Source organism: Heterocephalus glaber, unplaced genomic scaffold, assembly GCF_053883595.1.
Source record: "Heterocephalus glaber isolate CG9 unplaced genomic scaffold, H.glaber_assembly_v1.0 deba00001537, whole genome shotgun sequence".
NCBI lineage: Eukaryota > Metazoa > Chordata > Mammalia > Rodentia > Bathyergidae > Heterocephalus > Heterocephalus glaber.
The window spans coordinates 5,047,084-5,071,077 of record NW_028258332.1 but is presented as its reverse complement, the minus strand read 5'-3'; the positions used below and the strand labels follow the sequence as shown (position 1 = coordinate 5,071,077).

At 43.5% G+C, this 23,994-nt stretch overlaps 1 protein-coding gene across 2 annotated transcripts in view; it reads right to left on the bottom strand.

Moving 5' to 3' along the window:
* Adcy2 (adenylate cyclase 2) overlaps positions 1–20,384 on the bottom strand; it is a 405,544-nt gene extending 385,160 nt beyond the window's left edge. For both annotated transcript variants that reach the window (XM_004845165.4, XM_021258598.2), the window contains exon 1: positions 20,167–20,384. In XM_004845165.4, the coding sequence (XP_004845222.1) occupies positions 20,167–20,373 (207 nt within the window). In that variant the 5' untranslated portion in view covers positions 20,374–20,384. The remainder of the gene's footprint in view (positions 1–20,166) is intronic.
* Between the last annotated feature and the right edge of the window lie 3,610 nt (positions 20,385–23,994).

Sequence of the window (23,994 nt, the reverse complement as noted above, 5' to 3'; positions counted from 1 at the left end):
GGGAGCTGAAGAGCACTGACAGTGTCAGATGTCTTTCCAGTAATGGACCCAGTGTGAGCGGTGCCACTGGAAATCACTGTCACCTGAGAGGGTTCCACTGCCACCGTGGAGTGACCACAGATAGTACACCCATGCCGCCTGTGTCCACTCAGCTGTCTACACCACATTGGTCCATATGATGAGAAAGTCCCCATTCTGGAAAGGTTCACGGAGACAGAGGCCCCCCCCAGACTCAGAAATGGTACACACTATGTCAAAACCCACTAATCACTGCTGAAAAACTCACAAGGAGGTCACATTACATCTCAAAGCCCAGCTGGAAATAACTCAACCATACACAACAGACTGATATCCCAAGACTTGCTGCCAAGATAAACCACCTTACAGAGAAGTCCATCACGTGAGTGTGAGACATCCATCCCCACAGATGTGCACACCTCCTCATGAGAGAATCTAAGAACACAAGGCACAAGAAATATAACAAAACAAGGTAATACAAAACCCCTGAAAATTCATAACTCTCTCCTAACAGTGTCCAAGGATACTGAAGCCAATGAAATGCCAAAGAAAGAATTCCAAGGAATGATTCTACAAAGCTCAGTGAAATTCAAAAAAAAACAAATAGTTGAATTAATTAAGAAAGATAATGTAGAATGTGAATGAGAATATTTGAAAAAAAGAAGCAAGCAGAAATCTTAGATATGAAAAGCTCAATAAGCCAGATAAAGAACTGAAAAGCAGACTAGACAAAGCAAAAGAAAGAATATTAGAACTTGAAGACAAGACTTTTCAAATATTGCATTCAGGCAGAAAGAAAAAATTAGAATGAAGAGAATGTGAAATCTCTGGCTGTCATTGACAGATCAAACATCCAGCTCACTGGCATATCCATGGGAAAAGCTAGAAAAGCTGGGGGCATAAAAACCTGTGCAATTCAGTAATAGCAGAAAATTTCCCAAATCTTCAGGAAAGCATGGTTATCTAGGTACAGGAGGCAGCTAGACCTGACCAGAAAGGAAACTTTCTACAATATATTATAATTAAATTGTCAAAAGTACAAGAACAAAGGAAGAATTCTGAAATCTGCAAAAGAAAGAGCCAAGTAGCATTTAAAGGAAAATCCACTAGACTAACAGATTTCATAGTAGAAACCCTAAAGGCTAGGAAAACATGGGATAATATATTTCAAGTACTTAGAAAAAAATTCCTAATAACCAAGATTGCTATTAAATCCAAAAGTTAACAGGAAGAGCTATACACATATCCAATAAATAGATAAAATATACTTACTTTCCAATGCTAGTGACCAATGGACCCAGAGCTACTGAGCCATACCCCCAGTCTCTCAAAATATACTTTAAGACAAAATCAGTTAGAAGAGACAAAGCAAGCCACTACATCAAGGGAGCAATTCATCAAGAAGACATAACCAGTATAAATGTATGTGCACCAAACAGCAGAGCACACAATTTTATAAAACAAACACAGCTAAACATAGCAGAAGAGACAGACCCTAATACACAATACTGGATGGCTTCAATATCCTACTCTCACCAATAGCTAGATGATTCAGGCAAAAATATATCAACAAGGAAGCATCAAATAGATCAAATGGACTTAGCAGACATTTATGGAATATTTCATTGAATAGATGCACATGATTTTTCTTTCTAAAATAGACCACCCATGAGGCCACAAGGTAAGACTTAACAAATTCAAAGAAACTGAAACTATTTCTCATCTTCTCTAGTCATAATAAAATAAGACTAGAAATCAACAGCAAGAAAAACTGCAAAAATTATACAAACATGTGAAGATTTAAGTGCAGTTCTGAATAAACAGGTGACTGAAGAAGTCAGAGGAGAAATTCAAAAATTCCTTAAATCTAATGAAAATGGAAACACATCATACCAAAACCTGTGCAATACAGCTCAAGTAGTTCTAAGGAAATTTATAGCAATGAGTGCCTACATAAAAAATTAGAGATCTCGGGCCGGGGATTGAGCTCAGTGGTTCTGTCACCTGCCTTGCAAGCGCAAGGTCCTCAGTTCGATCCCTGGTACAAAAAAAAAAAGAGAGAGATCTTAAACAAATAACCTAATGGCACATCTCAAAGTTTTATGAAGTCATAAGAAAAAAATGAAATGGAAATCATTAGAAGGAAAGAAAGATCAAAGCAGAAATAAATGAAATAGCAATTAAATACCAATGCAAAGGATTAATACCACAAAGAGTTGGTTCCTTGAAAGATACACAAAACTGACAAACCTTTAAACTAACCAAAAGATAGAAAAATTACCAGTAAATAAATTAGGGCTGAAAATGAGATATTACAACTGACATCACAGAAATTCAAACAATTATTAGGGAATATTTTGAACATCAGAAGATCTGCAAGAAAAGGTCAAGTTGCTGGACACATACAACCTGAAAAACCAAATTTGAACCAGAAGAATATAAAAGTGATAAGTAGATCAATAAAAAGTAATGAGATTAGATCACTATTAAGTCTCCCAACAAACAAAAGCACAGGACCAGATGGCTTCAGTGCTGAATATTCCCAAAGAAGAATGCCAGTGCTCCTCAAACTATTACATAAGAAGGAAAGGGAAGGAACCATGCCAAATTCATTCTACAAAGTCAGTATTACATTGCTACCAAAATCTGACAAGAAAACAACAAAATGAAGGCTACAGACCAATAATTTTTATGAACATACATGCAAAAGGCCTCAACAATGTGCATGCAAATCAAATTCAACATTACATTAGAAAGATGATACACATTGCTTCTCAGCCTTTTGGCTAAAATCAAGTGTAGAAAGATGACACACCATAATCAAATTGCTTTCATTCCACAGACTGAAAAATGGTTTGATATATACATTTTAATCAACATAAGATAGCACATAAATAGAATCATGGATAAAAATCACATAATTACCACAATAGAAACAGAAAAAGCTTTTGATAAAATTCACTATTGCTTCATGATGAAATCTCTGAATAGATTAGGTATAGCAGGATCACATCTCAAATAATAAAAGCAATGTATGACAAATCTGTAGCCAACATCAGTCTGAATGATAGAAAACTGAAAGTATTACCATTAATATGATAGGATGTCCACTCTCACCACTCCCATTCAATACAGTACTGTAAGGTTTAGCCAGGACAATCAAGAAATAGAAAGAAGTAAAAGTTACACCAACAGAAGAAAAAGAAATCAAATTTTCCTGTTGTAAAAGATATGATTCTGAACATAGAGAATCCTAAAGAATCACCAAGATACTATTAGAACTAAAAAAAAATCAGTAAAGTTAAGGGATATAAAATCAGCACACTAAAATCAGTAGCTTTTCTATAAACCAATAATGAGTTCACAGTGAGAGACATCAGGAAAGTAATCCATTTTCAATAGCCAGAAAAAAAAAATACCCAGGAATAAACCTAAGGAAGTGAAAGAACTCTGTGATGCAAATTACAAAATACCAAGTAAAGAAATTGAAAAAGACACTAAAAGGTGGAAAGACTTCATGTATTGGAAGAATTAACATTATTAAAATGGCCATGCTAGCCAAGGTGGTCTACATATTCATTGTAATCCCTATCAAAACCAATGATATTCTTCATACAAGAGAGGGAAAAAATCCTAAACTTCACACAGAAGCACAAAAGACCCTGAATAGCCAAAGCAATCCTAAGCAAGTAGGAGCAATATGGGAGGTATAAGAATACTTGATTTTAAAACATATTACAGAGCCATAGTAACAAAAACAGGTCAGTATTAACATAAAAACAGACACATACACCATTGAAACCCAGGGTGAGTGCAGAAATAAACCCACACATCTTCAGCTAATCGAGTCCTGACAGAGGTACCAAAAATATACACTGGATAAAGGACAGCCTCCTCAACAAATGGTGCTGAGAAAGCTGTACATTCACATGTAGAAGACAGAAAGTCCACTGCTGTCTTTCACTTGTACAGAAACCTATTCAAAATGGATCAAAGACCTTAATTTAAGACCTCAAATTCTGAAAGCGTAACATAAAGGAAACACTTCAAGATATCAGCACAGGCAGTGATTTAATGGGTAAGACACAGAAAACAAAAGCAAAATTCAACAAATGAGATTACAACCTACAGAATGAGAAAAAAATCTTTGCCCATTATTTATCAAAAAGATGATTAATGGCCGGGGATTTAGCTCAGTGGCACTGTGCCTGCCTCGCAAGCACAAGATCCTGAGTTTGATCCCTGGTACCAAAAAAAAAAAGGTGATTAATATCCAGAATACATAAGGAACACAAAAAATCTTGGTGAAAAATAAGTATTGCAATTTAAGAGGCAAATGATATGAATAAACACTTTTCAAGACAAGAAATACAAATAACCAACAAATGCATGAAAAAAATGCTCAGTATCTTTATCCATCAGAGAAACATGAATCAAAACTACAATAAGAGTCCACCTCTTCCCAATGAGAACAGTTATTATTGAGAAACAAACAAAAATAACAAATGCTACCCAGTGTGGCGGGGGAAAGGCAGTGCTTCTAGGCTACTGGTGAAAAGCGAAGGAGTAGAGCCATCGTACGGAGGCTCCTCAAACAGTTAAACTAGACATAGGTACGATCCAGTAACCTGCTTCTGGGTTCAGAACCAAAGGACGTCACCACACGGAGACACCGCATGCCCTGGTTTATTGTGGTTCTTTTCAACATAGCCAAGACCATCAACCAATGAATGGATAAGGGTATGACAGTGCACGTACACAGCAGAAGGAGAGAATGTGACCAGGTCATTTGCAAGGAATCAAGCAGAGGTGGAGGTCATCATGTGAAGTGAGACAAACTGGACACAGGAAGACACGTAGTGCATGTTCTCTCTCAGATCCAGAAACTACAAAGCAAAATGAATGGATGGCCTCAAAGTAGAAGAGGGGCCGACAGGCTAAGGATGAGGCATGAGGGAGGAGAGAGAGAGTGGAAGACAGCAGAGGGCAGAGGAAGGCAGGTGGATATGATCTAACTGTACAAACAGCACAGAGACCCCGTTTATTTGTGCAATTAACAAGTATAAATAGTTACAATAAAATAAACAAATATCAGGGACTCTATCCTCCCTTTTCTACAGTTTTAACATCAGCTCACAGAACTAACTTCTCTGGGCCACAGGCTGGCTTTTCCGTACTCACACTGGCACCCTGCCTGGCTCCCATAATCCTTCAGTGGCCCTCAAAATATATTACTTTCCTTTAAAATGAAGAAACACGGGCTTTCAGGATCAATGATGACATATGTCTTTATGGTAACGCAGTTGCATGCTACCATTTTTAATATGCTTCCAGGGAGGGGGGCCCCTAAGCCGTGACCGGATGGTCAGCGCCTGGGCACACTGTCATTCCCAGGCGCATACCGTCACCAGGTGCACTCTGCTGCACCTGGAAGTGGGGCACCAGCTCCCAGCAGCAATGGATAAGCCAGAGCCCCACACGGCCAACGACGCAGGGCAGTCAGCTGCTGCTCATGAGGCTGCGACCCCACCCTCTACAAAGCTGAGGCCCACTGAAAACCAGGGACTCCTCAAAGAAGAGAACAGCTGCAGATTTATTCTGCATCTGCCTCTGAGCTCCACCTCGGAACAAGGTTTAATATAGACTTCTCCACAAAATAGAACCTTTTATATGGATGTCAAAGGGCAAACAGAGGAGTATTCATGAAAGAATGTATAAGCATACAAACTAGATTCTCCCACAGCCTTGGCACTTGCATCACGCATTTTTCTTAAGGCTAAGTAAACGAAAGAAAGGCATGGCCCCAGACCGGAGTTCCACGGTTCTCTCCCTCCACACAGTCCCCAGTGGATGGGAAGACAAACAAAGCCACAGAGCACATTCCGTGGCTGTGTGTTTCTGAGCCAGCTGAGTCTTTAAACTTCAGTGGAAAAGCAAGCAAAGTCTCTTATAATAAGCAAACTAAGACATCAAGAACATCATCAATCTAAACTCAGTATTTTATGTTTTCCAAGCCCTCCTCTCTTTCTTGAAAAAGTGCAAACTAAATGAAACGTACTAAAAGCCTTAAGTAGTACTGAAATGACTAAAATGCCTTTAAAAATGCCTTGAAGAGGGAAAAAAAATTTTACCATATAATGCATAGAAGATGAAATGCACTAAAAATGCCTTTTACAGGGGAGATTTTTCAGCCCAGTATCATCAACTGTAATGATACTGGATTCCTATTGCTCTCCTTGCACATTTTATCCTTTCATTTTCAAAGCATTTTCTGGTAATTTCGTACAGCTTCTAATTGCTAGGCCTATTAAATCCCCACGGCTTTTATTTATTATGTGACAACTTCTTTGTCTCTTAGAGGCTTTTCCACAGAACAACAGTTTCTCTGGGTTTTCACTCTTTCCCATGTGCACTTTTCATTTGGTTTTTGTTAGAAGAACTATGTTTCATTTAGATGAGAAAGGACTAATGTAAAATAATGCTTCCAGATTAAATATATATATACATATATATATATTTTTTTCTTGCGGAGTATTTTGAGTCAGGTTGTAGGTAGAGCCCGAATTCCATCACCTCCTGCTGTGTAACTGAGGGAACTTCCACTTAGTGGCATCTTCTGTGTACCCTGATGAAGACTGTATGGCTGCGGAGTGTCTCGCATGTCACAGGTGCACCCCAGATGGCAGTGACCCCCAGGAAAAGAGAAACCTACAGTGAGCTATGATACACAGGTGGAACAGGTTCAGACATAGAGATCCACATCTTCAGATGCACGTAATACTAAACATGTTTTCCTTCTTCTCCCAGTGTATCATCCTACCCTGCTTTACCAAAGAGTACAAAGTTAATGCATAGCAAAGATAGTAAACACTTCTAAACGCAATAAAATAGGTTCAAAGTGCATAAAACAAATAATTGTACAAGCAGAAGGAAATGTTAACTAGTTTACCAAGAGGGGAAGATTTCAGCACCTTTGTATAGCTATTGATAGGCCAACCAAGCAGGACAAAAATGGAAATAAACAGAAGGATGGAGAAACAAAGTGACTGTCATAATTAGCAAGCTCAGCTTGATTGAAAAACACAGAATCCCACATCCAAACATCAGAGGTGACAATATTCTTTTGAAGCACACACGGAACATTTATAAAAACCACCTCTTAGTTAAGTCACAAAAAGTTTCCAAGAACAGGTGTCATAGAGCCCCAAGTTCTTTTATCACAGAACTTAAATGAGTTTATAATAAAAGTAAATTAACACACATCACATATTCATAAGACAAAAAGCACAATCATCAAGAGCGTGGACCACAAGAGAAACCACGTCATGGATTTCTGAGAAGGATGAAAGCCAGGTGCACCAGCCCTCCTGGGTGCATCGCAGCAGTGCCTGTGGGGAAACTGAGGAGCCCGAAAGCTGAGCCCTGTGGGGTGTCCCCTGGCTGCTGCCTGGAACTAGGTCTCCCTTGACCACTTCCTGTAGGGGCCCTGCTGAGGGCGGGACAAAAGGAGTTCACCCCAGAGGTGAGCACAAAACTGAAGCGCGTCCTCCCCGCAGTCTCCAGCGGCCCGGGACCTTCCACTGCCCGCACCCTCCCCTTCGCCAGGGTCCCCTCTTCTCCACAGCATCCCTCTCTGGTGGCAGAGTTGCAGCAGATGCTCGGCTGCAGAAGCACAGTGGCAGGGGCTCCCGGGAAGCAAAGGATTTCCACAGATTTCCACGGCCTGTCCTCCAAGCATCCCTACCCCAGCGCCCCGGAGACAGCCATCTTTGCCTGCTCAGATCTCCCTGGAAGCCCACCTTGTCTGCCCTCCAGGGCTCTGTGGAGCCTTAGTGACCCTGCAGACAACCAATCTCCTCCCGAGAAACAGCAGCTGGACTGGTGGCAAGCTTAGGACAGAAGTCTGGCTCCACGGGCCTGTTGTGTGACCCGCGCAAGCTGACAGAGATCACGTGCGTAAGAGCGCCTCAGAGTGAAAGGTGCACTAAGACTGTGGTACAGACAAATCCTTTCAGCCGACCAAAATGGCTCAGGGAAAAGAAAATTTGAAAAGTGTATTTCTCATACAGGCTCAAAGCACACACAGCTGAAAGGGAAAACGAAAGATTGAGAACGAGAGGACAGGAGGAAAGAAGGCAGAGAAACACAGCAAATCAAAGGGATGTGCCAGGAAAATACCCGCAGCTGTCACCACTGACCCAGTGAGATCACTGGAACCCAACAGATGATAAGTTCAGGGCCGGGCACATGCCTGTAACCCAGCACCTGGAGGCTGAGACAGGAGAACTGCAACTTTCAGACCAACCCAGGGCCCTGGGTTCACACACAAAAAAGAGCAAGTTTAAAAGATCTGTGCTTCCAAACAAACACCAACTAAAACTCTGAAAAGTCTAGATTTCGGAGAAGCTTTGTGTTATTCTATGTAGCTATGCCACGGCAGCAAATGGGCTGAGGAAGCTGCTCAGTCCCCAAGAACAGAATGTCCTCCCACAGTCAGAGCAGGTGTGGTAAACAGGGTAATAAACACGAAAGAACTCCCAGGGGGAGGATTCAGAGGCCGAAGAAAGTAAGAGATAAATTCCATGACAAAACCCTAAGTCCAAAGAGAAAGCAACCTCAGCCCCAGACCCAAGGACCCTCCAAGCGGCTGCCCAGGGAGGGCCAGGGTGGCTATGATCCGAGCAGCGTGTGCCACCCTGCCCTTGGTGTGAGGGGAAGGCTCAGCAGGGCCCCCAGTTATGAGGCAGATAGCTGGGGACACATCTTTTCAGTTCATATGTATTTAGATCGAGAGAAGCCACACCCAGGCTCAACGAGGACACAACTGGGCAGCATGCTGTTCCCCTGGAAGAAACAAGCACCACTCAGATCCCTGATTCTGAGCTCGCTGTCTGTGAGTGGGACTTTGGCGATGTCTGTCTTAAGACAGGGGTGTGTGTATTTCCTTAAACACAGAATACTCCAAATATGCGGTGACCAGGCAGGTGGACTATGGTAGCAATTACTGTGTTAAACAGTCTAATTCACCCCTCTGTTGTAGCTCTGTCAGCAACTTTGGCTATGATAATTATTCCCTTCACTCTGTCCATGCTGTTGCATGATTCTCTCCCCCACTGACTCTGACCCCAGCCATGTGACTCTCTTTGGTCAATCTAATGACATCTATGTCACGTAAGCGAACGGTTGACGGTTCTGGGTGAGTGGAGGGTTACAACACAGTTCCTTGCTGCTCTCGGGAACCCTCTGAGTTCCATGCAAAGAAGCACAGGCTAGCGTGTTAAATGAGCATAACCCCATAGCTTGTGACCTGTCACCCCACCCAAGGGTCGTGGCTGACATCTTACCATCTGGCCACACATGTAAATGAGGTCACAGGTGATCCAGCTAGCCCACCAAATGACCACACCGACAAGAGGTAGACTAGCAGAGATCAACTGGACAGCCTCAATCAGAACTAAGAGCTTACCTTCAGAATTGTGGGTTAAATAAAAGAGTAGTTATTTCAGTCTGTTAAATTTGGGACTGATTTGTTACACAGCACAAACTCACTGACACACATCATCCTTCCAGACATTTGCAAGTTTGGCATGACTATATGCTGTACTGTGGCAAACTGCATTTTCCACACATGGACCACACTATATCCTATCCCACATGTGGCCAGCACTCTTGCCTTTAGATACAATCCTGTGATACTCATGAGTAGAGTGTGGGAAAATTGGTTTTCTCTAACTTCAGAGACAGAGTCATTAAGACACTGCCCTCTCACCATGTTATTTTAGGGCAATCATTCTTGGAAGCCATCTAACACTATGAAGCAACCAAGTAATCGTGTGAAAAGACCATAAGAATGTGCTCCAGCCCACAGTCCCACTTGACTCTCCCACAGGTAAAGGCAGGGAACAGGACTTCAATGACGGCAGCCCCCCGCTGTCAAGCTACCGCAGCTGATGCAGGAACTGAGATGAGCTGCCATTGCCAAGCCTGCCCAAACTGCAGATTCAGGAGGAAATAAATGATGCTGTTGTTTAAAGTTTTGCAGTTGTTTTCAGTACAACAAAAGATAACCAGAACACTTGTTGTGGCCAAGGGGGGAAAAAAAAATAAGGTGCAGCTTCCACGTGTAAGACACTGTTTGGAGTAGTAGGACACTGAAGCACCCTTCCTTACCCTGGTGTGTCGACTGAGACCAGGAACGTGCTCCCGGGGTACCTTCCTTCACCCTGAATCCCTGAATGGTGGCCAGGAGGGAGTCCCTCTGCCACCTCACCCTCCTGTGCATTTGAGCAAATTAACATTTGATGTATTAGACCACTAAGATTTTAGAGACTTTTGTCTCCAGGGCATGCTCTAAAATATTTTCTTACTGAGGTAACAGAAATACTAAAGGATGAAAATTAATATGCAATATGAGGAACAAAGAATGATGGTTCTTGAAAAAGTTTAAAAAATGTAAGGATGCTGTTATGGATTAAAATCAAAGATGGAGCATATCTGTAACCTCAAAATGAAAATAGTCTTATCAACCGCATGCCATTAAACTTGAGAATTTGGATGAAATGCAAAAATTCCTAGAAAAATATCTTAATAAACTTGACTTAACAAATAAAATTATTTATATTTATATCAAAATATTAAATAGTCCTATTACTACCACAGATTTTGAAACAGAAGTTTTATAATCTCCCTTCAAAGAAAGAAACAAGCTCTTGTGATTTTTCTAGGCATTTACATCAACTCCAACACAGTAAAAACTTTTTTAGAAAAATCAAAAAAAGAAGACAGACTGCCTGACTTATTTTTATAAGACTAGCAATACTTTAATTTTAAAAAGAAACAGTAGTATCAAAAAGGAATATTCCAAACTCATCTCACCAGTGAATACATTTGCAAAAATCTTAAAATGCTAGCACATTACCTCCAACCTTGCATGGGATATCATGAAAATGGAGCTTGTCTCAGGAATACAAAAATTGTTTCCTATTAGACAATTGATAAGTATTATTCCATACTTTGACAGATTCAAAAATACCCAAAAAAGCTCATGGTCATCTCAGTTTGATTAAATTCAATACCCAATCACTTTTAAACATTTTTGTAGGTTAGAATAATAGGGTATCTCAGAGGATATTTACAGAAACCTACAATCAAAATCATCCTATGTCCAGCTGGGGATTTAGCTCAGTGGTTCTGTCGCCTGCCTCACAAGTGCAAGGTCCCAAGTTTGATCCCCAGTACCAAAAAGAAAAAAAAAATCATCCTAAGTGATCAACTGAGTGAATTCCTCTAATACGTAGGGAAAAGACCCATAAACACCAATTCAGTAGAGTCCCCAGCTAGCATATACTAAAAGAAAATGAAATTAAGAGTCTTTATATTGGAAAACAGGAAATAAAGCTCTGATTATTTGTCAATAATATGACTGTCTACAGAGGACACTGAATCTGTAGTCCATTTATTCAGAATAAATAAGATACAATAGCAAGGTGTTTGGATATAAGAGCAACATCCAAAATTCAGTTGTATTAGTTTACATTAGTAACAAAATAATAGAAATCATATTTTGAAGAAAACCACTTACAGTAAGCAGCAAGCTACAAAACATTTGTAGATTGAGGAGCAAGAATGGCTTGTAGAAAATTGTAAAATGAATGAAATGACTGATGGCTGTATTAAGATAGAAAAACTTAATGTCATAAATTATCAATTGTCAGCAATGATTCAAATTCAATATAAACTAAAAGAAACAATCCCAAGAAAATTTTCAGAAGGGGACTAAGTTAATTGTGAAATTTATATAGAAGAAAGAAAGGTTAAGAATAACCAAGATAATTTTGAAGGAGTTGAATTAAAATATTATTTGCACCACCCAATATACTTAATATAAACCTGTAGTAGTATCTAAGGTTAAAAATAAAAGCAAAGCAAAACAAAACAAAAATACCTTAACCAAGGGAGCAGAACAGCACTCATATGTGGAATTTTTACATGTGATGAATGTGAACAAAGAGAAACTGAAATGTATCAGTCATAGCTGAATCTCTACAGAAAAAAAGTTTAAATAGATCTCAGTCGCTGCTTCACACCACACATATAGAGATGCGCCACCTCCAACGAGGTTACATCCTAATAACTTCATGCTAAATTGAAAATATCACCAGCTGAAAATGCATTTAGTGCAGCTAGCTTCCTGAGCTCTGTAGCTCAGCCACAATACAGGGTGTGTAGAGTATGGGCTGTTTTCCTCATGAGCATGGGGCTGATTGGGAGCCCAGGTCCACTGCCACTGTATCACAGGAGAAGGAATAACACCTTAAAAAGGGCCAGGGGTGTGGCTGAATGCAAAGCCCTGGGGGTCAATCTGCACCACTGGAAAATAAAGAGGAGGATTGTACCTCATACCATTAGTCTAGGAAAAGATCCCAACTCAATATTCAGAGAAATATTTCTATTGAATGGGCCTCATTTTCACACCATCCTTAAGTCAAAATATCCAAAGTGGAACCATCGTGAACTGTGTGTGTATCATTTGTGTATATGTATGTGTGTGTGTGATAAATCAAACAAAAAGAAAATCAAAATAGTGATAAAAATCCATTTTATTATGAAGTTTACTCATGAAGAGAGATGGGGAAAGGAATAGGCATATAGGTAGAAATATATCACTAGAGATATTCTAGTTCAAATTGAATTCACAGGGGTTTACTTTAATATAAATAAATAAGTCAGCCAGACACAGATCAAAGAAAATTGTGCCCAAGAATCAAAGACTAATCAATTTAATCGAAGATTAATCTTACACTGTGCACCTAAAGTTCAGTTCTAAAGAACATCAATGCTATGTGTTTGAATTCGTTTCAAGTGGGCAACAGGGAACAAATAAGGCATTAGGGTCATCATATGTATGACGTGTATTATCATTTCTTCCTTTGACTTGCATTTACTTGGTTCCTCTGGTAAATTTTTTTTTTGGTACCAGGGATCGAACTCGGGTCCTTGCGCTTGCGAAGCAAGTGTTGAAACCACTGACCTAAATCCCTGGCCCCCCCTTTAGTAAATTTTTTAACATTAGTAGCTTTTATTGGCTCTAGTAATGGACTAGTCTAAAATTTTATTTTCTTTACAATGTGTACAAACAACTAGTCGGTTGAAATTTAAATACTTGGTCCTTCATTCTTTATATAATTCAAAATAATACAAGACATGAATATACACAATAATTACATCTTGGAGTAAGCATACAGTGCCCTGGCTCTAGCTTGTCTGTGTGCAATAACTCAACATCATTGCATCTGAAGGACTCTGATGGAAATGGATAGAATTCTTCCAAGACCCTGTAGTCAGTTTCCCCAGTGCTAATCTTCCCTCTTCTCCACCAGGAACCTTCCAAGGGGCAATGGACAACTTGATTTACTATCAGGATTGATTCTCTTGGACAATAGTGACCATCTTGAGAAATCTTTGGAATTCCACTTTTCTACAAAGGGACTACTGTACTTTATGTTCGCAGGCTTCAACTGCAATAAGTTATACATTCAGTACATTTTGATGGCACTAAGAATTTTTTTAAAATTCTCATTTCAAGCACCAATTTCCTCAAAAGCAACTTGATGGAACCCTTATATATTCCCAGTGGCCAGGAATTGTGTTCTCATTCATTCCTTCCTCTCTCCCTCTCCCTTCTCCCTTCTCCTCCTCCTCTCCAGTTGTTCTACAACTCTGGGTAGAGGCAGAGACCTGGCTGCCACCGAGGCTCGTGATGGTTTTTCGGGGGTTGAAGTTCTTACTGTGCCCACCACTCTCTCACCCAAGTCTGGTGTCTGGAAACAGAGGTGTAAGATCGGGTGAAAAAAAAAAAGGGAACAAAAGGAATTATTTATAACATTGCCCAAAATGGCCAGACGAAGGAAGGCATTCTCCAAGGCTCTTCTCTTTTCCTTCTTTGAGCTTTTTCTGTACCCTAACACAAAGAGGGCACTAACCTAGCACATGCTTCATTTTTTCAAGTGGACTGAACACACAAGGTGACTCAGTAATCCTTTTCTCTCCTTCCAAATACACCTGGTCCTCGCAAACCTGACTCTCCAGGTGTGGTTTCATAGCACAAAGCCATACGGTAAATATCACCTTGTTATTTTTGGTAGTTTTATACAAAATCATCCAAACCCAACAAAATTGAAAAATATGGAAGAAAATACAAGTGCCAATCTGGCAAGAAGTTTCGTGCTGGAGAATGTTACGCTGGAATCAAAATGCAACTTTTAATTAAACCTCTATTATTTTCCCTGTCAGTATCATTTTTAATAATTCAAAGCTTTATGCATAACATATCACATAAATAGAAATGTATCCCCTGGTTTTTCAGGCAGAATCAAAAATTCTAGTGCTCATTTTGCATTCTGTCTAAAACACATCTACTACAAGGGACATCGACAAGGATATCCCTCTATGGTATTATTTCAATAGCAGGGATTTATTTGTCTTGAGTGCAGTTTATATCTGATAGTGTACTAAATGCTAATGGAATCCAACAAAGCTCTGTGAGATTTTTTTATTTATTTTATTTCATGGAAGAAACGGCACCAAAAATAGGTAACAATCAGGAGCAGACAGTGGCAACATTGAAGCCCAGTTCCAGTCTGTCAACCATGTTTGGGCTCTTTACCAGTAGGGCAGAGGATGAAAATGATGCTGCTAAGGAAAATGTAGCTACGTGGTGCAGTAAGCATGTATCAATTAAGCACCTGCTGTATCGTTACTGTATGTTCAAGTGAGGAATGGTAAGTCTCTTCCTGGATACACTAACAATTAGTCAGAGACAAAGCGAATCCACAGAATTATCCTGAACTTCAGGTCTAGATAGTAATGCAGAGGTTAGATTACTCTGCATAGCTCGTGAGTTTTTCAGTCGTCAGAGGCAGAAACCAGTCCCGCTAAGATTGTTCAACACAGGCTGACCTGTCAAGTTCAAGGAGGTGAGCTTGAATCTGAATGTACAGAGAGGAGCAGAGGACTGGGCCATGGCGACCAGCTAGTGTCCCCACTTCAGAGATGAAAACAATAGTTAAAGGGGTCGCACTACTGTGTCTGAGGTTAGTGCCAGCCAAGACGGTGCTAATCATAGCACCTTCCAGCAGGTGCTTAGGAAATGTTCAGGAATGGATCAAGTTCAACAGCCTGTACCAAAACCAATGCCAAGTTATACAACAGACCAATGCACCCATGGATTATCCCCAGACATCTACTGTAGACTGTCCTCTTACATAATCACTGGTCAAATACAGCATATCAATGTGATTACCACAACCATCAAACATGTTTATCAGAGTGATACATCAGCTCTGACTGTCACTATATTTTCAATACAATATATGATTCTGAAATATCATTAAGAATTACATCTCCATAGGAACAACCACCACATTCCTTACTGCTTACGCCAAGGACTTCTCAGAAAATCAAAGCAAAGCCACAGGTAGATATTCTGCTTCACTGGGAAGAAGTTGGGAATATTTTGCACACTGGAAACAAATGATCCCACCAATTCCATGTGGTGATGGTGAGGAATCCTGTCTACCCAAATTCCTTTGTCATTGAAGAGGGAGTGATAACGTGTAACTTCTCGACTCAGAATGAAGACTAAGATGTTCCTATTGGTAGAAATTTCAACCAGATTGGCAATGTTCTCCAGAAAAGTCACACAAGACGACTCAAATACCCAGTGACCTGTCCCCTGCACTACAGCTGCCAAGACCCCAGAGAAATGAATTTACCTCTCTGGGTCTCAGTTTCCTCATCGGTAGAAGTCCCCACCCCCCAGCTCTATGCCAATGTGGCTATGGCATGTCCATGGTAACAATGGAACCCAACTCCAGAAAATCTGATGAAAGCTAACAATGCTGGGCTTATTCAGTGTCAAGCACTGTTCTAAGGGCTACTAATTTGGATCATCATATTACGAGGCAGGTATCCTTCTACTTTACAAGCCAGGCAACTAGAACGAAGATTGAAGGGTCTGCCTAACATCACAGAAACCAAGGTGGAAAGGGGCAAAGCCAAAACTCCTATGCAAAACTCCTATACTCCCACACTCCACCACCTTTTTAACACAGGGAGGGCACACTGTCGTGTATACATTTGGTCACACATTTTAACATCCAAAGGATGCTCCCAAATTCTTTCTTGCTAGTGCTCTAAATTGCAACCCCTTTCCTGAAGACAATTACAGTCTTTCTTGGCCTTTGTTTATACCACAGGTAAACCCTAACTAAAATGACTTATTGAATTACTGGTTGCAAATTACAAACACCTGCAGAGGAAGATATTCCTGCATGTATAGAAATGCACAAAAAGATGTATCTTCCGCCAACTTTGCTCCAGTAACTAGGAAGATGCTTTGTTCCACCACCACGTTGTGGGGGACTAGAGAAAGAACACAGAATTCCCTGCTGTTTAGAGGTGTCTATGCGCCTTGCCAGCCTTCCACCCTCCCTCTGAAAACTAAGAGCAGGGTGATTTCTTCTGCCCACTGGAGGCACTGGAAGATTGGCCTAATAAAGCCAGCTTCTCTCTACAAATGATTGGGTCTTTTTTTTTTTAAGAAGAATACTATTGTTTATCAACTCATAAATGAAAGAAACAGTCTGATTAATTGCTCTTAGAAAAAATACTAGAAAATTGATTCGTCACGAAAAGTTCTTGCAGTCATTGTTATGTGGCATACCATATCACCCTAGAAAAGGGTGGGTCAGTTATATATATATTACCTAGTTATATAATAAAGTACCCTTCTTATTTCAGGATCTTGCTAAAAACAAAACAGACATATTTATGGAAGTATTTGACTACCTGAATTTTATAGGAATATGATTTTTCCATTCAAATTGAAGTATTGACTAATATTTCTAATCGTAAATTTTAGCCAAAACAAATCTGGCTGGAGCCAGCTGGTATTTTGACAAAAATTTTTAAAAATCTATCAACCTTTCCTAAAAATAACAAGAAAATTTTGAGACTGACTCTGGACATAATAAATAAGAGGATTTCATTCTAAAAAGGGGTTTTCACACATTCAATAAGGAGAACCAGCTAGAAAGCAAAGTTGCATGATCAGGTATCCAACTTAGTCTGGTCTCGTTAGCTTTGAGTTTTGGGGTCTGGGTCAAACTTACTTAGCTCATCCCATGTAGGCTGTGCTGTGCTTGGCACTTGTAGCTACCCCACAAAATAATGTTGGAAGAGTATAACTCTCATTAGACATTTCCATGATACACTATGGAAAAGAATTTTTCTTCGAGGCGCGGATCGAACTCAGGACCTTGCGCTTTCAAGGCAGGCATGGCACCACTGAGCTAAATCCCCAGCCCAAGAATTTCATATTATTAAGCAGGATATGAAAATCAAAGAGATACCATCATGTGTTCTACTTACTTTGTTTCATGTCTTCAGATAATTCTTAACAAGTATGTGATTAAACCTATTTGATAGATTTTTGTGCAGAAAATAATCAATTGACCCAAAACCGAAAGTGTCAATTCTTCATTTGTTTTTACAGAATAATAAAAAAATACCTCATGAATCACTGTATCTTCGTGGTTAATACTATAGAATCATAGATTGACTAGAGACTGAAATTAAATCATTTTTTGAACAATGTCAAATAGGGAAGTAATAAATCTAAACAAAGCTTGCTTTTTTCCCTTTTCAATATTTATTTCAAATCACCTCACACAAAGGCAATTACACACAGTAAAAAAATCATCTGTGTCCTTGGATTATGGAAGGGTCGTTTTGTAATCCAAATGCTTCTGATGTCCAGGGATGTGTGTGAAGAAACCGCCAGACTTTTTCTTGTACAAGAACTGATGAAAGTCTAATGAAAATCAAACTAGGCAGGTTCAAGGGAAAGAAGGACTCTGTCCAAGATTTCAGACAGCAAAAACAGAAGTGCTGTGCTACTGAAGGTCCCCAGAAAAGTGCTCCAGGGTGCAGAGCTGGCAGGGCTCGCCTGGCCTGGAGCAAGTCCACCCCCAGGGGGCCTCACAGAACCAGGCTGGGCTCAGCCTGGAGAGGGACTTGGTCCTCAAGGGCAAACACTGTTCTAACTTAGAGCTAGCTACCTTCCCTCCTCCCCAAACCATCTTTGATGATCTGGATGGAGACGCCGGCTGCAATACTACTAAAAACAAGACAGAAATGAGCTGTTGGGAGCTCAGAATCACGAGTCCCTCCTATGGTGCGGTTTGGCAAGTCAGTGCCTGTCTCTCCCAGGGGTTTCCCGCTTCCGGCAGCCCTGAGGGTGCCCTCTCCCCACGCACAATCACCCTGGCCGGAACATTTCTGCAGAGCTCACCACTGCTGAGGGTTCACATAGCAGGGATGAAACCAAGAATGGGATCCCTTTCAGGGTCCGTGGACCTCACAGCCATGGTAGGGGAAATGCCCACTTTTCCCTCGCAGTGATTCAGCTGAATGCAAGGAAAATGTGGAAATGATTGACACACGGAGGAGCAGCACAGCCAACTGGATAAAGTTCTGAAAGGTTCCTACACCAGCACATGCACTAAGTGGAACGGGGCATAAGGGAATTGTGTAAAGAAACACAAACACGAGGAGGAAAGATGATTCAGAGAAGGGTACTTTAAACCGACATGGCTAAATCTCTCCCTGAGTCATTCGAGAACATCTACATCAATGAAGTTTAAGAAATTAGAACGCTCTATCATAGAAAAGAGAGTAGTGTGCACCACGAACATGAACTTCACACTTGTCTAACTATATTAATGGCGCTATAAATAGGCCATCACCTGCTCCTCCTTCCCATTTACAGAACAAGCCAGGATGGTTTGAATTACAGGTTCAGGAGAATCACAAGCAGAAATCTCCTGGCAGAACAGATTTCCAGAGGAAAGCTCTGACATGTTTTCTTCCCTGCAAGCAGAGGAGGAACAAAAAGATCCCTTGCCAAGGAGGCTGGGAGGAAATCTTTCCCCAAGTCCCTTTCAGTACTGAAAGCAAAACAGAGATAAAGGTGCCCTTCCAGGGACCTGTAAGGCTGGCTCCAGGGGACCGGTAAGGACTTCCTACCACTTCAGTCAGTGGGGACCGTAAGGGCAGAAAGCCCTCTCTGCTCTGCCTGCTACAGTGTGAGGGCCACTCAGGGACAGCACAGCCTGCCACAGTGCTTTTCTCTTCCTGCCTCGTGGAATTCAATCAGAAGACAGCACCCACTGAATAGTGTAGGGGGAAAAGAAAACATTTTTTTAAAAAAAGATGGTACAATTTTCCCATGCATAATATGGAGCACCATCTGGTTCAGGATATCCAAACCAAATTGTCAAATACCAAAGACAGCTATTCTGGGCACTTGGTAAAATTTGGCAGGATCCATTTCTTTGCTTTTGGAGGCAAATAGATAGATACAGGCTCAAATTTACCTGCCAAGCTCAATATGTATAATACATATGTGTACATCTTTCGGTGGAGACGTTTCCAGATCAACCACTGACCAAAAACACCCGCGCCGGATAATCGAGGGCTGCCACACAATCCCCTCATCCACATCCTGAGCGGCGGCGCAAAAGTTTGAGGCACACAAGTGAAATCAGTGACAGGAAGTTACCGCCATCTACAGATTTCCTCAATGCTCAAAGCGGCGAGCCAAGGGTTTCTGCTTGAAAAATAGACACCGGCAAAACGGACACGAGCGGCTGCGGCGCCTTAGGCTCCCAGCGCCGAACGCGCTTCCGTGAGCTATGCGAAGCCGGCCGGGAGTCGGAACAGGCACCGTGCGACTCAGCCCATCACTTTCTGCGCACCGGCCGGGCTCCGCGCAGTCTGGAGGCAAAGACGCGCGGTGCCTGCCACCGTTCTCATTTTCCTGGCCATTAACCACTTTCCCCGGGCAGGCTCTGCACAGAGTTAGAGAAGCCCGGGACCAAACTCCAGCTCCGGGCTGAGGCAGAGGCCGGGGACCGGGGGGCGCGGGCTGAGCGGTTCCGACCCGGTCCACCTGGTGCACAGCCGGCAACTTTGTCTCGCTCGGGCCGAGCCCTGGGAGGGAACTTTCCCGGCCTTGCCGTCCCTGTCCCCGTCCCCGTCCCCGTGCCGGCCGCGGGGTCGTGGGTCGCGGTCCCGGCCGCCACTCACCAGCCCGAGCGCGAAGAACACGGCGAGCAGGGCGAGGCAGGCGCCCATGACGATGAGCAGCAGGAAGACGATGAGCGGGTGCTGCTGGCTCATGCGGTAGTAGGACTCGTACAGCCAGTCCCGGGAGCGCCGCGGCCCGGCCCCGCCGCCCGCCGCCTCGGCGCGGTCCCGCAGGTAGCGGCGTCGCCGCATCGCCTCGGGCCACATCGGCGGCACGGCCCGCGCTCGCCCGCCCGCCAGGTGCCGCCCCCGCGCCGCGCCCGGAGCTGCGCAGGGGCCTGGGCCGGGCGGGAGGGCGGGGCCGGGCCGGGCGCTGACGCCGCCGGGAGGGCGGGCGACCCCGCCTCGCCTCGCCTCGCCTGGGGCGCAGCGGGCGGTGGGGCGCCTGCTCCCTGCACGGGGCTCCAGAGGGAGTCGCCTGCCGGCCGGGCCGTGCTCTCCTGGCCTCTCCGCGCTCTGAGGGTCACTGTGCCCCGCGGGCGCCCTGAAGAGTGCGGCCCCAGGCGAGCAGCGTCAGGCTCGGCGCTCAGCCTCCAAGGGCCCGGCGGCCTCGGTCGGTCGTTGGGTTGGCGTGGGAGGCCCAGGGGGCGCTCTCTGGCTGCTCCCCGTCTCAGTGAGCCCCGCCTGCCCTGCTGGGGTGGCCGAGGGGCGCGGTCCACTCTGGGACTCGCTCCTCCGGGCCTCCTTGAGAACCGGCCCGGGAGGCAGGAGAGAGACCCAGGCGGAGCGGGCCGAGGCTCTGCGGCGCAGTGTCCCGCCTCACCCACTGGGAGGCCAGGAGGTCGCATCCATGACCCCGAAAAGATCGCAAGTTCGAGGCCAACCGGTGCCACTTAGCAAGACCCTTTCGCCAAACAAAAAAGGGCTGGGGGTGTAGCGCAGTAAGAAGGCTCTGGGTTCCATCCCGGTACCAAGAAAAACAATAAAACAAAACAAAAACATCCTTCTCCGTGTCTGATCTCAACCCCTGTTGTCCAGGCAAAAGGCCCAAATCCCACCTCCTCCCAAGCAACCCGAGTGGCCGTGACCCATGAAGACCCCAGGCTGTGCGTGGAGACCTGGACCTGGAATCTGCTGGGGGATTTGACTTCTAGCAACTCAAGGAGGACGGACGGCCTTGTCCGGGAGCAAAGCTTGGGTGGAGGTGGCAGAGCCTCTGCGGACGTGCGACCCCAGCAGGAGGGCAGGGTGGGGAGAAGGTGCCTTTCAGCCTAGGACACCGGTCCTGGGAAGGACTGGCCCTCCCTCCCACCCGCAGCCCTGGGCTTGCCTCCTCCTGGGGTCCTGTGGAGAAATGCGGGGGCAACGCCCGCAAGGGGCTCCCCTGGCTTCCCCCGTGGTCCCGGGTTGTCTGCCGCTGTCTGTCCTCCAGCCCTAGCAGCGAAATGAAGCTCCCCTTTGTGTTGGGTGTGTCATCTGCAGGACCCCCGCGGTCCTCTCCAAGCCCCCTGAACAACGCCTGCACTTGACCAGGAGCGAGGTGGCTGGATCTCAGCTTTTCCTGGATCCAAACCCTCTGTAGACTCGGTGCTTCCCTTTGGACCGGGGAATGTGATTATTGTAGTGCCAGATTTGGGTTTTTTGGAGGTTCTAGGTGCGAGCTTCAGTAATAGACAGTAGTGATGAATCGGACTTATAAATATCCAGGGCCTCATCCCGCTGAGGAAACCCAGTTGAGTGGGCAGCTGACCACTGTCCTTTGCGTGGATTCTCACCCGCCGGCACCCTGAGCTAGGCCTTTCTGGGTGGGCGGAGTTGTGCATTTACAGTCCTTTCCTGCCACCAACATACTACTATTCACCCGTCCAACTCTTGTTTCCTCACAGCTTGTACTGATAAAAGTCTGCCCACACAAGAAGCAAAAAATACTACTCATAATAATAATTTGTAGCTCAAATGTATAGGGATAAGAGCTGCAAGACTTCAGAGAGAGAAAAGTAAGCACCTAATTATACTTCCTTCCTTCTTTCCAGGGGGAAAGTTGCATGTTTTCAATATTCATGTCCATATCACGTACATGTTCTCCTTATATTAGGTGGGGTTGTTGGAAGACTTTTAAGAGATTTTGCTAAATTGCGATGGCAAAATTTATTTAGACACACTGTGCATGAAGACTTTACACATGACTCTTGCGGGATTCTTTTTTAACACTCATTCCTTCATTAGTTTATTCAGCAAATATTTCTTTCATGCCAATGAGGGACCAGATGCTCAGGGGAAAGGATTCTAGGACCTTTGATGGGGTTCCAAGTGTCTTTGAAAAGCAGGACTACACAAATCAAAACGGGAACAACAACCCTTTTCCCTCCTCTCTCCTCCCCACGGTTTAAGTGGTGTCATCGTAGGCAAAGGTCTTAGGAAGAATATGCTATAAACATTAAGGATATGTTGGGCTTCTTGGAGGTTTTGTTGGAATTTGGTTTTGGTTTTGGTGCTGATTTTTATGGGGGCCCCTGTGAATGTTTTAGGTGTAATACAAAATATATGTAACTAGTATAATGGCCATTGTTATTCTATTAGCTTTTAGAATCAAGGAGACCAAGTATGCCTTTGAAAATTTCACAGCAGTTTCTATTTCAATAGGGAAGGGGGAAGAGAGAAAGAGGGGGGAGAGAGAAAGAGAGAGAGAGAGAGGAACAATAACTCCTAAACAGCATGGAGTAAAGTAAAAAATACCCTTTAGTCCCCAGCTGGGAGGATGAAATGTATACTCACGTCCCTAAAAGGACCTCAAGGAGTCCTCAAGTTTATTTCTGTACCTTTGGGTAGCATGGTTGCTATGCAAGGATAAGACATGGGGAGCAAGGGGTTTTGCCCATAAATTTACTCGGTCCATTTATTTGTGATAAGATTGGCAGAGAAACCAACAGCGATGGCTCTGGCTGGGCAAGAGGGAATGCAAAAGCGAGCATTAGGAGATCTGTTGTCCGTGCAACGCTAGAGGGCAGCCCTCCATCCGAGAAGCGGCAGCCAGGGCTGGCTCTGGTGTGTTGCTGGGTGTGCGGTTCTGCTAGCACCGACTTGGACTTCTTAACAGTTTCTTAGCAAGAGTCGCTGAATTCTCACTTTGGCCCTGGCCCTGCAGATTAGAAAGCCAGCATGCTGCACCCGACAGCCCCCATAGGCCACCCCCCTGCAGAGCCTGTGGTCTTGCGGTGCCAGCCTTCAGACAGGGTTTCCTCTGGAGCCTACAGCCTCCCAGTCTGGGCCTCTTTCACATCTCCTCACGCTCTGGGCACCTCACTGATTATAAATCTAGCTGATCACGCTGCAGGACGGGTTTCTGCATCAGTGGGTTTTGCTTTAAAAATAACCCCTCTCCTAGTTCCTATTTCAAACCCAGGTAGAGTAGCTTGGTCAATAAGGATGCCGCCCTGTTCCTCCCGACGTCCACGGGGCCCTGATTGATTAAATAAAGGCGGGCCACCAAAACACACCCAGGACAGAGTTGGACATGTGCCAGCCAAGCGGGGCATGTCGGAGTGCTGAGCCCCAAGAATTGCTCTGGGTATTCATTTTTCTCTCTGCCAAACGTATTACTAAAATTTATATAATAAAGTATGAATATTGTGTCAACAGATTCATTATGAAATATGTTTTGTGTACTTAGATAACATTTACATTTTTATTGAACCACAGTCTAAGAATACAGAATCCATCCAACCAAAGCTAGCCGTGGCTCCTAAAAGTCAAATTAACTCTTTCAGCTCATTCACAAGACCTTTTGCAGCTCAATTTTCAGAGCATCAGGAAAAAGCTGCTGAATGCAACATTAATATTCATTTGCTTTCCCATCCAGTAGTTAATAATACTCACATGCCTTTGAAA